A 14286-nucleotide genomic window follows, 5' to 3' on the forward strand; every position below is an offset into this window, starting at 1 on the left:
TGAGAAAACTGCTTCCAAAGTCGGATCCCATGGCTGGAAAAGCTCCATAAAAATGATGGTTTTTCTAAAAAGAGAACTTTATGGAGATTTTGTGACTGAATTCGATTTGGATAGCGATTCTTATCACTATTTCAAAATTTCTGCCAGTTTGGTTGCATAGAACCTGAGAAGACTGCTTCTAAAGTTCGTACCCAAGTCTCAAATTAGACTCCATAAAAAAGATGGTTTTTCTTAAAATTAAACTTTATGAAGATTTTGTGACTGAGTTCGATTTGGTTAACGATTCTTATCACTATTCCATTATTTCAGCCAGTTTGGTCGCATAGAACCTGAGAAAACTGCTTCTAAATTTCGAACCCAAGTCTGAAATTAGCGTCCATAAAAATCATAATTTTTCTAAAAATACGACTTTATGGAGATTTTGTGACTGAGTTCGATTTTGATTGCGATTCTTATCACTATTACAAAATTTCAGCCAGTTTGGTCCCATAGAACCTGAGAAAACTGCTTCCAAATTTCGAACCCAAGTCTGAAATAAGCGTCCATAAAAATCATAATTTTTCTAAAAATACAACTTTATGGAGATTTTGTGACTGAGTTCGATTTGGATAACGATTCTTATCACTATTCCAATATTTCAGCCAGTTTGGTCCCATAGAACCTGAAAAAACTGCTTCTAAAGTTCGAACCCAAGTCTGAAATTAGCGTCCATAAAAATCATGATTTTTCTAAAAATACAACTTTATGGAGATTTTGTAACTGAGTTCGATTTGGATATCGATTATTATTATTATTATTAATTAATTGCCGGAAACCCGGGCGTTTATTGCTATTACGATTCTTATCACTATTCAAAAATTTCAGCCATTTTGGTCGCATAGAACCTGAGAAAACTGCTTCTAAAGTTCGAACCCAAGTCTGAAATTATCGTCAGTAAAAATCTTGGGTACGAACTTTAGAAGCAGTTTTGTCAGGTTCTATGGACCAAATTGGCTGAAATTTAGGAAAAAGGATAAGAAGCATGGTACAAATCGAAATCATTCACAAAATCTCCATAAAGTTGTATTTTTAGAAAAATTATGATTTTTACTGACGCTAATTTCAAACTTGGGTTCGAACTTTAGAAGCAGTTTTCCCAGGTTCTATGTGACCAAACTGGCTGAAATTTCGAAATAGTCATAAGAATCGCTAACCAAATTGAATTCAGTCACAAAATCTCCATAAAATTTTATTTTAAGAAAAATTATTATTTTGATGGACGCTAATTTCAGACTTGGGTTCGAACTTTTGAAGCAGTTTTGTCAGGTTCTATGGACCAAATTGGCTGAAATTTAGGAAAAGTTATTAGAAGCATGGTACAAATCGAAATCAGTCATAAAATCTCCATAAAAATGTATTTTTAGAAAAATTATGATTTTTAGTGACGCAAATTTCAGACTTGGGTTCGAACTTTGCAAGCAGTTTTCTCAGGTTTTAAGGGACCAAACGGGCTGAAATATTGGAATAGTGATAAGAATCGTTATCCAAATCGAACTCAGTCAAAAATTCTCATAAAGTTGTCTTTTTAGAAAAACCATCCTTTTTATGGAGCCTTATTTCAGCCTTGGGTTCGAACTTTGTAAGCAGTTTTCTCAGGTTGTATGGGACTAAATTGGCTGAAATTAAGGAAAAGTGATAAGAAGCATGGTACAAATCGAAATCAGTTACAAATCTCCATAAAGTTGTATTTTTAGAAAAATTATGATTTTTATGGACGCTAATTTCAGACTTGGGTTCGAAATTTAGAAGCAGTTTTCTCAGGTTCTATGCGACCAAACTGGCTGAAATAATGGTATAGTGATAAGAATCGTTAACCAAATCGAACTCAGTCACAAAATCTTCATAAAGTTTAATTTTAAGAAAAACCATCTTTTTTATGGAGCCTAATTTCAGCCTTGGGTTCAAACTTGGGAAGCAGTTTTCTCAGGTTCTATGGGACCAAACTGGCTGAAATTTTCTAATATTGATAAGAATCGCTAACCAAATTGAATTCAGTCACAAAATCTCCATAAAATTTTATTTTAAGAAAAATTATTATTTTGATGGACGCTAATTTCAGACTTGGGTTCGAACTTTTGAAGCAGTTTTGTCAGGTTCTATGGACCAAATTGGCTGAAATTTAGGAAAAAGGATAAGAAGCATGGTACAAATCGAAATCAATCACAAAATCTCCATAAAGTTGTATTTTTAGAAAAATTATGATTTTCAGTGACGCAAATTTCAGACTTGGGTTCGAACTTTGCAAGCAGTTTTCTCAGGTTTTAAGGGACCAAACGGGCTGAAATATTGGAATAGTGATAAGAATCGTTATCCAAATCGAAATCAGTCACAAAATCTTCATAAAGTTAACTTTTTAGAAAAACCATCTTTTTTATGGAGCCTAATTCCAGCCTTGGGTTCCAACTTTGTAAGCAGTTTTCTCAGGTTCTATGGGACCAAATTGGCAGAAATTAAGGAAAAGTTATTAGAAGCATGGTACAAATCGAAATCAGTCATAAAATCTCCATAAAAATGTATTTTTAGAAAAATTATGATTTTTAGTGACGCAAATTTCAGACTTGGGTTCGAACTTTGCAAGCAGTTTTCTCAGGTTTTAAGGGACCAAACGGGCTGAAATATTGGAATAGTGATAAGAATCGCCATCCAAATCGAACTCAGTCAAAAAATCTTCATAAAGTTGTCTTTTTAGAAAAACCATCTTTTTTATGGAGCCTTATTTCAGCCTTGGGTTCGAACTTTGTAAGCAGTTTTCTCAGGTTGTATGGGACTAAATTGGCTGAAATTAAGGAAAAGTGATAAGAAGCATGGTACAAATCGAAATCAGTTACAAATCTCCATAAAGTTGTATTTTTAGAAAAATTATGATTTTTACTGACGCTAATTTCAAACTTGGGTTCGAACTTTAGAAGCAGTTTTCCCAGGTTCTATGTGACCAAACTGGCTGAAATTTCGAAATAGTCATAAGAATCGCTAACCAAATTGAATTCAGTCACAAAATCTCCATAAAATTTTATTTTAAGAAAAATTATTATTTTGATGGACGCTAATTTCAGACTTGGGTTCGAACTTTTGAAGCAGTTTTCTCAGGTTCTATGGACCAAATTGGCTGAAATTTAGGAAAAGTGATAAGAAGCATGGTACAAATCGAAATCATTCACAAAATCTCCATAAAGTTGTATTTTTAGAAAAATTATGATTTTTACTGACGCTAATTTCAAACTTGGGTTCGAACTTTAGAAGCAGTTTTCCCAGGTTCTATGTGACCAAACTGGCTGAAATTTCGAAATAGTCATAAGAATCGCTAACCAAATTGAATTCAGTCACAAAATCTCCATAAAATTTTATTTTAAGAAAAATTATTATTTTGATGGACGCTAATTTCAGACTTGGGTTCGAACTTTTGAAGCAGTTTTGTCAGGTTCTATGGACCAAATTGGCTGAAATTTAGGAAAAGTTATTAGAAGCATGGTACAAATCGAAATCAGTCATAAAATCTCCATAAAAATGTATTTTTAGAAAAATTATGATTTTTAGTGACGCAAATTTCAGACTTGGGTTCGAACTTTGCAAGCAGTTTTCTCAGGTTTTAAGGGACCAAACGGGCTGAAATATTGGAATAGTGATAAGAATCGTTATCCAAATCGAACTCAGTCAAAAATTCTCATAAAGTTGTCTTTTTAGAAAAACCATCCTTTTTATGGAGCCTTATTTCAGCCTTGGGTTCGAACTTTGTAAGCAGTTTTCTCAGGTTGTATGGGACTAAATTGGCTGAAATTAAGGAAAAGCGATAAGAAGCATGGTACAAATCGAAATCAGTTACAAATCTCCATAAAGTTGTATTTTTAGAAAAATTATGATTTTTATGGACGCTAATTTCAGACTTGGGTTCGAAATTTAGAAGCAGTTTTCTCAGGTTCTATGCGACCAAACTGGCTGAAATAATGGAATAGTGATAAGAATCGTTAACCAAATCGAACTCAGTCACAAAATCTTCATAAAGTTTAATTTTAAGAAAAACCATCTTTTTTATGGAGCCTAATTTCAGCCTTGGGTTCAAACTTGGGAAGCAGTTTTCTCAGGTTCTATGGGACCAAACTGGCTGAAATTTTCTAATATTGATAAAAATCGCTAACCAAATTGAATTCAGTCACAAAATCTCCATAAAATTTTATTTTAAGAAAAATTATTATTTTGATGGACGCTAATTTCAGACTTGGGTTCGAACTTTTGAAGCAGTTTTGTCAGGTTCTATGGACCAAATTGGCTGAAATTTAGGAAAAAGGATAAGAAGCATGGTACAAATCGAAATCATTCACAAAATCTCCATAAAGTTGTATTTTTAGAAAAATTATGATTTTCAGTGACGCAAATTTCAGACTTGGGTTCGAACTTTGCAAGCAGTTTTCTCAGGTTTTAAGGGACCAAACGGGCTGAAATATTGGAATAGTGATAAGAATCGTTATCCAAATCGAACTCAGTCACAAAATCTTCATAAAGTTAACTTTTTAGAAAAACCATCTTTTTTATGGAGCCTAATTCCAGCCTTGGGTTCCAACTTTGTAAGCAGTTTTCTCAGGTTCTATGGGACCAAATTGGCTGAAATTAAGGAAAAGTTATTAGAAGCATGGTACAAATCGAAATCAGTCATAAAATCTCCATAAAAATGTATTTTTAGAAAAATTATGATTTTTAGTGACGCAAATTTCAGACTTGGGTTCGAACTTTGCAAGCAGTTTTCTCAGGTTTTAAGGGACCAAACGGGCTGAAATATTGGAATAGTGATAAGAATCGTTAACCAAATCGAACTCAGTCACAAAATCTTCGAACTTGGGAAGCAGTTTTCTCAGGTTCTATGGGACCAAACTGGCTGAAATTTTCTAATATTGATAAGAATCGCTAACCAAATTGAATTCAGTCACAAAATCTCCATAAAGTTGTATTTTTAGAAAATTTTTAATTTTTTTGGACGCTAATTTCAGACTTGGGTTCGAACTTTGGAAGCAGTTTTCTCAGGTTCTATGGGACCAAATTGGCTGAAATTTAGGAAAAGTGATAAGAAGCATGGTACAAATCGAAATCAGTTACAAATCTCCATAAAGTTGTATTTTGAGAAAAATTATTATTTTGATGGACGCTAATTTCAGACTTGGGTTCGAACTTTTGAAGCAGTTTTGTCAGGTTCTATGGACCAAATAGGCTGAAATTTAGGAAAAAGGATAAGAAGCATGGTACAAATCGAAATCATTCACAAAATCTCCATAAAGTTGTATTTTTAGAAAAATTATGATTTTTAGTGACCCAAATTTCAGACTTGGGTTCGAACTTTGCAAGCAGTTTTCTCAGGTTTTAAGGGACCAAACGGGCTGAAATATTGGAATAGTGATAAGAATCGTTATCCAAATCGAACTCAGTCACAAAATCTCCATAAAGTTGTATTTTTAGAAAAACCATCTTTTTTATCGAGGCTAATTGGAGACTTGGGTTCGAACTTTAGAAGCAGTTTTCTCAGGTTCTATGCGACCAAAATGGCTGAAATTTTTGAATAGTGATAAGAATCGATATCCAAATCGAACTCAGTTACAAAATCTCCATAAAGTTGTATTTTTAGGAAAATCATGATTTTTATGGACGCTAATTTCAGACATGGGTTCGAACTTGGGAAGCAGTTTTCTCAGGTTCTATGGGACCAAACTGGCTGAAATTTTCTAATATTGATAAAAATCGCTAACCAAATTGAATTCAGTCACAAAATCTCCATAAAATTTTATTTTAAGAAAAATTATTATTTTGATGGACGCTAATTTCAGACTTGGGTTCGAACTTTTGAAGCAGTTTTGTCAGGTTCTATGGACCAAATTGGCTGAAATTTAGGAAAAAGGATAAGAAGCATGGTACAAATCGAAATCAGTCACAAAATCTCCATAAAATTGTATTTTTAGAAAAATCATGATTTTTACTGACTCTAATTTCAGACTTGGGTTCGAACTTTAGAAGCAGTTTTCTCAGGTTCTATGCGACCAAAATGGCTGAATTTTTTGAATAGTGATAAGAATCGATATCCAAATCGAACTCAGTTACAAAATCTCCATAAAGTTGTATTTTTAGAAAAATCATGATTTTTATGGACGCTAATTTCAGACTTGGGTTCGAACTTTAGAAGCAGTTTTTTCAGGTTCTATGGGACCAAACTGGCTGAAATATTGGAATAGTGATAAGAATCGTTATCCAAATCGAACTCAGTCACAAAATCTCCATAAAGTTGTATTTTTAGAAAAACCATCTTTTTTATGGAGGCTAATTGGAGACTTTCCATTTTAGCAGTGAGTATTAATTAAAACCGCACATAAGGTTCCCATGGAAGAAGTGCTCACTTCTAAAAGATTTAAGGCGGGTTGTTTCAGAGAAATTCAAATGTAACTTTGTCATCAAATGCCATTTTGTTTTTTTGACAGTTGAAAGATCATGTCCAAATGGACAAAGTTAAATTGAATCAATTGCCAAATGGACAAAGTTCAATTGTATCAATGTCCAAATGGACAAAGTTCAATTGCATCAATGTCCAAATGGACAAAGTTCCAATGAATGAATGTCCAAATGGACAAAATTCAATTGAATCAATGTCCAAATGGACAAAGTTCAATTGTATCAATGTCCAAATCGACAAAGTTCCAATGAATGAAGGTCTAAATAGACAAAGTTCAATTGTATCAATGTCCAAATGGACAAAGTAAAATTGTATCAATGTCCGAATGGACAATGTTCCAATGAATCAATGTCCAAATGGACAAAGTTCAATTGTATCAATGTCCAAATGGACAAAGTTCCAATGAATGAATATCCAAATGGACAAAATTCAATTGTATCAATGTCCAAATGGACAAAGTTCAATTGTATCAATGTCCAAATCGACAAAATTCCAATGAATAAAGGTCTAAATAGACAAAGTTCAATTGTATCAATGTCCAAATGGACAAAGTTAAATTGTATCAAAATGGACAATGTTCCAATGAATCAATGTCCAAATGGAATCAATGTCCAAATGGACAAAGTTCCAATGAATGAATGTCCAAATGGACAAAGTTCAATTGTATCAATGTCCAAATGGACAAAGTTCAATTGTATCATTGTCCAAATGGACAAAGTTCCAATGAATGAAGGTCTAAATGGACAAAGTTCAATTGTATCAATGTCCAAATGGACAAAATTCAATTGTATCAATATGTCCATTTGGACATTGATACAATTGAACTTTGTCCATTTGGACATTGATACAATTGAACTTTGTCCATTTGGACATTGATTTAATTGAACTTTGTCCATTTAGACCTTCATTCATTGGAACTTTGTCCATTTGGACATTGAAACAATTGAACTTTGTCCATTTGGACATTGATACAATTGAACTTTGTCCATTTAGACCTTCATTCATTGGAACTTTGTCCATTTGGACATTAATACAATTGAACTTTGTCCATTTGGACATTGATACAATTGAACTTTGTCGATTTGGACATTGATACAATTGAATTTTGTCCATTTGGACATTCATTCATTGGAACTTTGTCTTTGGACATTGATACAATTGAATTTTGTCCAAAATTTGACATTGATACAATTGAAATTTGCTCATTTGGACATTGAAACAATTGAACTTTGTCCATTTGGACATTGATGCAATTGAACTTTGTCCATTTAGACCTTCATTAATTGGAACTTTGTCCATTTGGACATTGATACAATTGAACTTTGTCCATTTGGACATTGATACAATTGAACTTTGTCCATTTGGACATTGATACAATTGAACTTTGTCCATTTGGACATTGATACAATTGAACTTTGTCCATTTGGACATTGATACAATTGAACTTTGTCCATTTGGACATTGATACAATTAAACTTTGTCGATTTGGACACTGATACAATTGAACTTTGTCCATTTGGACATTCATCCATTGGAACTTTGTCCATTTGGACATTGATACAATTGAACTTTGTCCATTTGGACATTGATACAATTAAACTTTGTCCATTTGGACATTGATACAATTGAACTTTGTCCATTTGGACATTGATACAATTGAACTTTGTCCATTTGGACATTGATACAATTAAACTTTGTCGATTTGGACATTGATACAATTGAACTTTGTCCATTTGGACATTCATCCATTGGAACTTTGTCCATTTGGACATTGATACAATTGAACTTTGTCCATTTGGACATTGATACAATTGAACTTTGTCCATTTGGACATTGATACAATTGAACTTTGTCCATTTGGACATTCATCCATTTGAACTTTATCCATTCGGTTATTGATCCATTTGAACTTTGTCCATTTGGACATTGATACAATTGAACTTTGTCCATTTGGACATTGATACAATTGAAATTTGTCCATTTGGACATTGATATAATTGAATTTTGTCCATTTGGACATTGATATAATTGAACTTTGTCCATTTGGACATTGATACAATTGAACTTTGTCCATTTAGACCTTCATTCATTGGAACTTTGTCCATTTGGACATTGATACAATTGAACTTTGTCCATTTGGACATTGATACAATTGAACTTTGTCCATTTGGACATTGATACAATTGAACTTTGTCCATTTGGACATTGATTCAATTGAATTTTGTCCATTTGGACATTGATATAATTGAACTTTGTCCATTTGGACATTGATACAATTGAATTTTGTCCATTTGGACATTCATCCATTGGAACTTTGTCCATTTGGACATTGATACAAATGAACTTTGTCCATTTGGACATTGATACAATTGAAATTTGTCCATTTGGACATTGATACAATTGAACTTTGTCCATTTGGACATTGATACAATTGAACTTTGTCCATTTGGACATTCATCCATTGGAACTTTGTCCATTTGGACATTGATACAATTGAACTTTGTCCATTTGGACATTGATACAATTGAATTTTGTCCATTTGGACACATCTCTATGTTATTCGGCTGACGGGAAATGTGTTTTAGCCGGAGGACAATCCAAGAATATCTGCATTTACAGTATTAACGAATCAGTACTTTTAAAGAAATTCCAAATCACATTAAACAAATCATTAGATGCAATGGGCGTAAGTATACAGTTTATTTTTACAAATTCCGTAAATTCACATTAACATAACATGTTATAACCTACATCCATGTAATGTTTTTATTTAGAAATTAATATTGAATATTTTCAGGATTTTGTGAGTCGGCGCAACCTGACGGAATTTGGAAATCTGATGCTTGTGGAGAAAAGGAGTGAATTAGAAGGAGGCGATGTTAAACTAAGGTTACCAGGGGTGAAGCAAGGCGACATGGCCGATAGAAACTTTAAACCAGAGGTTTGTTAAATAATATTATAGAATCAATCAGGCTCTTTTAGATGCCATTTTCTTTTTTGTTACATTAGCTCCACATAGGAGGCCCTGAGGAAAATAATTATCCTCGGGGCCTATGTCATCTTTAGGATGCTGTGTGGAGGGTATTTTTAGTAAAAGAAGGAGAAGGAGTGTGTCCAGGAGTGACAGACATATGAATTTGTGGTTATCGTGGTGTATAAATGAAAGATCTCTCCAACTCAGGTATAGTGTTTATTTATAAGTTGAAAGCTGATTTACACTCACAATATTTCACGTTTATTTATGCACAAATACTATGGAATGTTCGCGAAACTAGGTCGTAGTACTCGTAGGTAGCAGCTGTTGACGATAGTAAATACTGAATACTAATAATTATGCTCGCTGCGTCGGGCTTATTTATATTGTTCGGCTGGTGGCAACAGCAGGTAGTTAAATGGCAACTAAATCGAGGCCACTCGCTCGGTCTGGCCCTTTCCCGAAGTTTCGGCGGCGTGGCAATTATGCCTAGGCGGCAGACTTGAACCTTCTGGCGAGTTCTCATAATGTGAAAGACCGACTTGCGATATTATTGTCGTCGTTAGACAAGTAGGTGCTTGTAGTACGTAGGTTGCTCTGTTTTGATTTCGACTGCGAGTACGTACCTAAGTAGCAAGTACGTACCTAAGTAGCGTCGAGCTGCTTATTATTAATGAATTAATCTGGATTCTTCTGCTACAAATTCATGAATGCGTTGTTCCGAAAAAGCCCTGTTGGAGTGGTCAAAAGTTCTCCCTCAACCAGTCTCCTGATCTGGCCCACCATGCGTTTGGTGGACAGACGCGTCGCTCGCCAAGATCCGGATAAACCTCATCCCATGAACCCGGCAAGCCCTGTTAAGTCACCAAACGAACTGCTTGAGGTGACCTATGACAGATGTGTCGGTTATCCAATAAATGGTTCCGGAGCGGCGGTACCCATACCCGCCTCCCTAATTGAAATCCCTGCTTATTTCTTAGTTCTGTTCTGCACGATATCAGCCTTATAAATTTAATTTTATAGCAATGTAAATTATACTATTTTTAATTTAATCCTTTCAGGTGCGAGTATTCTGTGTACAATTCTCTCCCACTGGTCAGAGCTTCTCAGTGGCTACAACAGAAGGATTGATGCAGTATTCCCTGAACACAGGTGGAGTGTTCCAGCCGTTTGAACTTCAGCTCAATGCCACTCCTCAGATGGTGAAGGAGGCCCTCAATAAGCAGGAGTGGACGGAGGCCTTGATGGCCGCTCTGCAGCTGAATGAGATGAAAATCATTCAGGAGGCTGTTGAACGAGTATCTATCAGTGATAGTAAGTTTGCACAAACAGTTAATACTTTTGTATACCTATGGCTGCAAACCATCCCAAAATAAATCGAATCATTACAATAAATCAGTAACAATAGTAGAATTACATAGTGCTGTCGCTGTCACTTCCGTCTACTCTTATGTCGAGTCTAACTCGACATTTTAAAATATTTAAAAATGTTTAAATCTGATTTATTATATCCGAATTCTTTGTAACACAATCTAAAAACGTCAAATTCTTCATTAATTATTAATTATGAATTGGTGGCAGATAAATCAATAGTAATTAAGGACAAGCAAAGGGTTACATAAATAAAATTACACTGTTTCACATTACTTAGTATTTTCCATGCTCTGGAACAGATCTTTCCTGTTTGTTTCTTAAAAACCATCTATAAATGGAATATCACTAAATTATTATACAGGGTGTCCAGGGGTAAAGTGCGCTGACTTCGGTAGGTGATTATTTTACATGATGGTACAAGTAAAATGTATAAATAAGTTTTTTTAAATTCCAACTTTTTTTCCCATAATATTTTTCTGTAGAAGATTATTTATTTTCCCATATAAACAATTCAACTTTTCCCGCAGACACCTTGTTGTAACATCGAACTTGCAACCGATTTAGTTTTTAATACAAATAAATTAATTATTGTTTATTTATTAGTTTTTTTAATTTATTTCAGTCCAGCTTACTATTGCAAGTCTTCCCGATGAATACTTGCACCGGCTTCTCAAAGCGATTTCCACTTTGTTTGAGGACAGCCGCCACATAGAGTTATACCTGCATTGGATCAGCTATGCGACAACAATACACAATTCTCGTCTGCAGGGAATGTTCGCTATGCCCACACTTCTGGCTTTAGAAAAAACACTTTCTAGAAAATATCAACAGCTGTCTGAAATGTGAGTTCTTCCCGCACAATTAAACAGATAATATTTTGTTATTACTTGCTGACTCGATGATTGAATGCTTGTCTGTCGAATGGAGGCATCAAATGTTCATTTTTCTGAAATTGTGAAACTGGTGAAATTGACATTTGAACCCCAGATCTTAATTACAAATTTGTCTTTTTTTTTACAGCTGCGATTTTAACAAGTATACAATGCAATACATTCAGGATCTCGGGAAACGCAATCGACAGAATGAAGAACAAATGGAAGTAGATGAGCACCATTCGGGAAGTGAATCTAGTGGAAGAGGAACTGCTGATTCGGAGAGTGAAGAAGATGATGTTGATGAAGAATCTACTTGAATAGGCTACTTGCATCTTAATTAAAAAAATATATGAAAAGGCATTATGTATTGTGTAAAAAACTAAACATAAATTATATATTTTTTTACTTCTCAATCTCTATCTAGTATTTTTATTAATTTTATTAACCTGTTGTGTTTTTATTTTAAATTTTTTTACCATAATTATATCCAGGTACAACCTGGGTGAGCTTTATTGAAGGGAATTTGCTCCTCTGAGAATATTCTTAAATATAAAATACTAGGTGTGATATCTTAGATAGTAGTTTAAGAGGTTACTTATAGATGGCATTGGTAACAATAAGGCCATTCATACAAGGAGATACTTACAAGCGACTCGAGTTTGTCGTGTAGCATACATGCTGCTCGTGAGTGTCCTTCATACTATTTTGCTAGTGTTCGCACACAATGTTACGCATTGACTATTGGTTTGACGTCACTTGCACGCTGCTGATAGTACTGGTAGCACACTACACGTCTTGCATTCGCATCTACTACTCGTTTGTCAGAGATGATGTTCGAACACGATTTGAATGTTAAATTCATTCTGGAGGTAGGAAAATATCCATGTTTATATAACTATAATTTACCAGAATACATGTTGTGGATTGAGGTTCGAAAGAAAAGTCAATTTGACATCATTCTCATGTAGTTCCTTGGTGGCGACAAATGTCCTCCAATTAACATTTATTTCGTTGTTTGGATGAACCTTAAATCATCTTTATATCGTTTTTTATGCTTGTAAATATGTATGAAGACGAACAATATTATTGTCTTCGTCGCTAGAGTCCCTTGACATTGTATTAATTCCATGACTGCACTTAAAGAATGATCAAGTTCAGTATAATTCAGGCAGTGCCGTGTAAAGAAACCAGCTTTAAAGAGTAGCATATATTGGTAGGTTGCGTAACAGTCTTGTAAAAATCTTTGCGTACGAAGAACCAAAAGCTGTCTATAATGCAGGGATTGAGAGGTAAATACCATTGGAAATTATTAGATGTTGATTATTTAAAAAAATTTGCGAGACAACCCATAGATAACACTAAAAACGAATTGTTTCACAGAATTGGAAAATTCATCAAATTTCAATGTTAAAATACAAGTCATGGGGCGGTTGTTACGCCGTTTTTTATTTATTTTTATTTCAAAGAAAATTTGCATTGGATGATACATTTTGAATATTATTTCAACCGCCATGTGATGGATGCCTCTGTTATGGCGAGTGAATTTTACAGATTGAAGATTTTAATATTATTCATAATTATAGTGAGTTATACAATTCCGATTCAGTTAATATTTTATGTGATAAATAATTAATTAAACATTGACAAAATTGACTTCGATAAAAACAGAACGTAAATAGGAAACTTATAAATTTGATGAATTTTTCAAATTCTGTGAAACAACCCATCCTTGTCTAATACATAACTAATGATATCCACATAAAAAGCAATATTCTAGATAGTTATATGAATGTTTCCAATTAGTAGCATTATTTAAAGTAGGGTGATGAAGTTTACATGGGCTAAGTCTGTGTACTTAATTCGATTACAAGGCTGTCCGCTGGGAAACCTTAGAAAAACACTTCAATGTTTGTATCGATGAATATCCACTGTCATTTGTGCAGCTAACCTACAAACATCCAAAATGGTTGAAGGTATGGAAAATTTTCATTAACTTTCTTTGCAAATATTTAAAATTGAATAGTTATAAGCATTCAGATGGTGAAATAAAATACATTCTGAAGATTTTTTCATAAATTTATTGTGGTGTGTGTTGTTACATTAATTTACTTTATTAAAAAGATAAAAATCAGACGGTACTAGGTAGTAGCTCATATTAACTAATAATCTTCAATTGATTGTTAGTGTAAACTTCTGATTAGTGAAGACGTTCACTTCATACTTACATTTATCTAACGGCTTCCGTGGCCGAGTGGTTACAATCCTCGGCTACGAATTCGGAGGTCGCAAGTAAATTTTCTTTGATTACTTTTTTTCATTTTACAATTTATCAATTAAAAATAATATATTTTTACTATATTTAAAATATGTAAAACCACCGTTCAGAATTAAAATGTTGCTTCAAATAGCTTTGTTTGGTGACCAGGTCTGAATAGCCAGGTAGGTACTTCCCAACCTTCTTCTTCCCCATCACCTTCCCTTCCCCACTACCTTCCACCTCACAAAATACGCCAATTGCATATGCCGTAGTCTCACTGGCTCCAAACGGTTGAGATAGTTGAATAGTGACGTGTTTATGTATATAAATCTGTTTGGCAGTG

At 33.9% G+C, this 14286-nt stretch overlaps 1 protein-coding gene across 1 annotated transcript; it reads left to right on the forward strand.

Moving 5' to 3' along the window:
* The first annotated feature begins 9059 nt into the window (after nt 1-9059).
* On the forward strand, nt 9060-12003 carry LOC149412191 (periodic tryptophan protein 2 homolog). The gene is made up of 5 exons (XM_089645681.1): nt 9060-9149; nt 9261-9404; nt 10499-10751; nt 11434-11653; nt 11832-12003. Exons 1-5 carry the CDS (start codon nt 9144-9146, stop codon nt 12001-12003), a joined length of 795 nt encoding a protein of 264 aa, XP_089501807.1. The 5' UTR covers nt 9060-9143.
* The last annotated feature ends 2283 nt before the right edge of the window (nt 12004-14286 follow it).

This window comes from Hesperophylax consimilis, chromosome 23 (genome assembly GCF_061612785.1).
Source record: "Hesperophylax consimilis isolate HC1 chromosome 23, BYU_Hcon_1.0, whole genome shotgun sequence".
NCBI classification, from domain to species: domain Eukaryota; kingdom Metazoa; phylum Arthropoda; class Insecta; order Trichoptera; family Limnephilidae; genus Hesperophylax; species Hesperophylax consimilis.

Excerpts from the sequence above, each read along its gene's own strand:
- LOC149412191 (XM_089645681.1), top strand. Across the intron at positions 9,405-10,498 it reads ATAGAAACTTTAAACCAGAG|GTGCGAGTATTCTGTGTACA; the intron begins GTTTGTTAAATA and ends TAATCCTTTCAG. Across the intron at positions 11,654-11,831 it reads TATCAACAGCTGTCTGAAAT|CTGCGATTTTAACAAGTATA; the intron begins GTGAGTTCTTCC and ends TTTTTTTTACAG.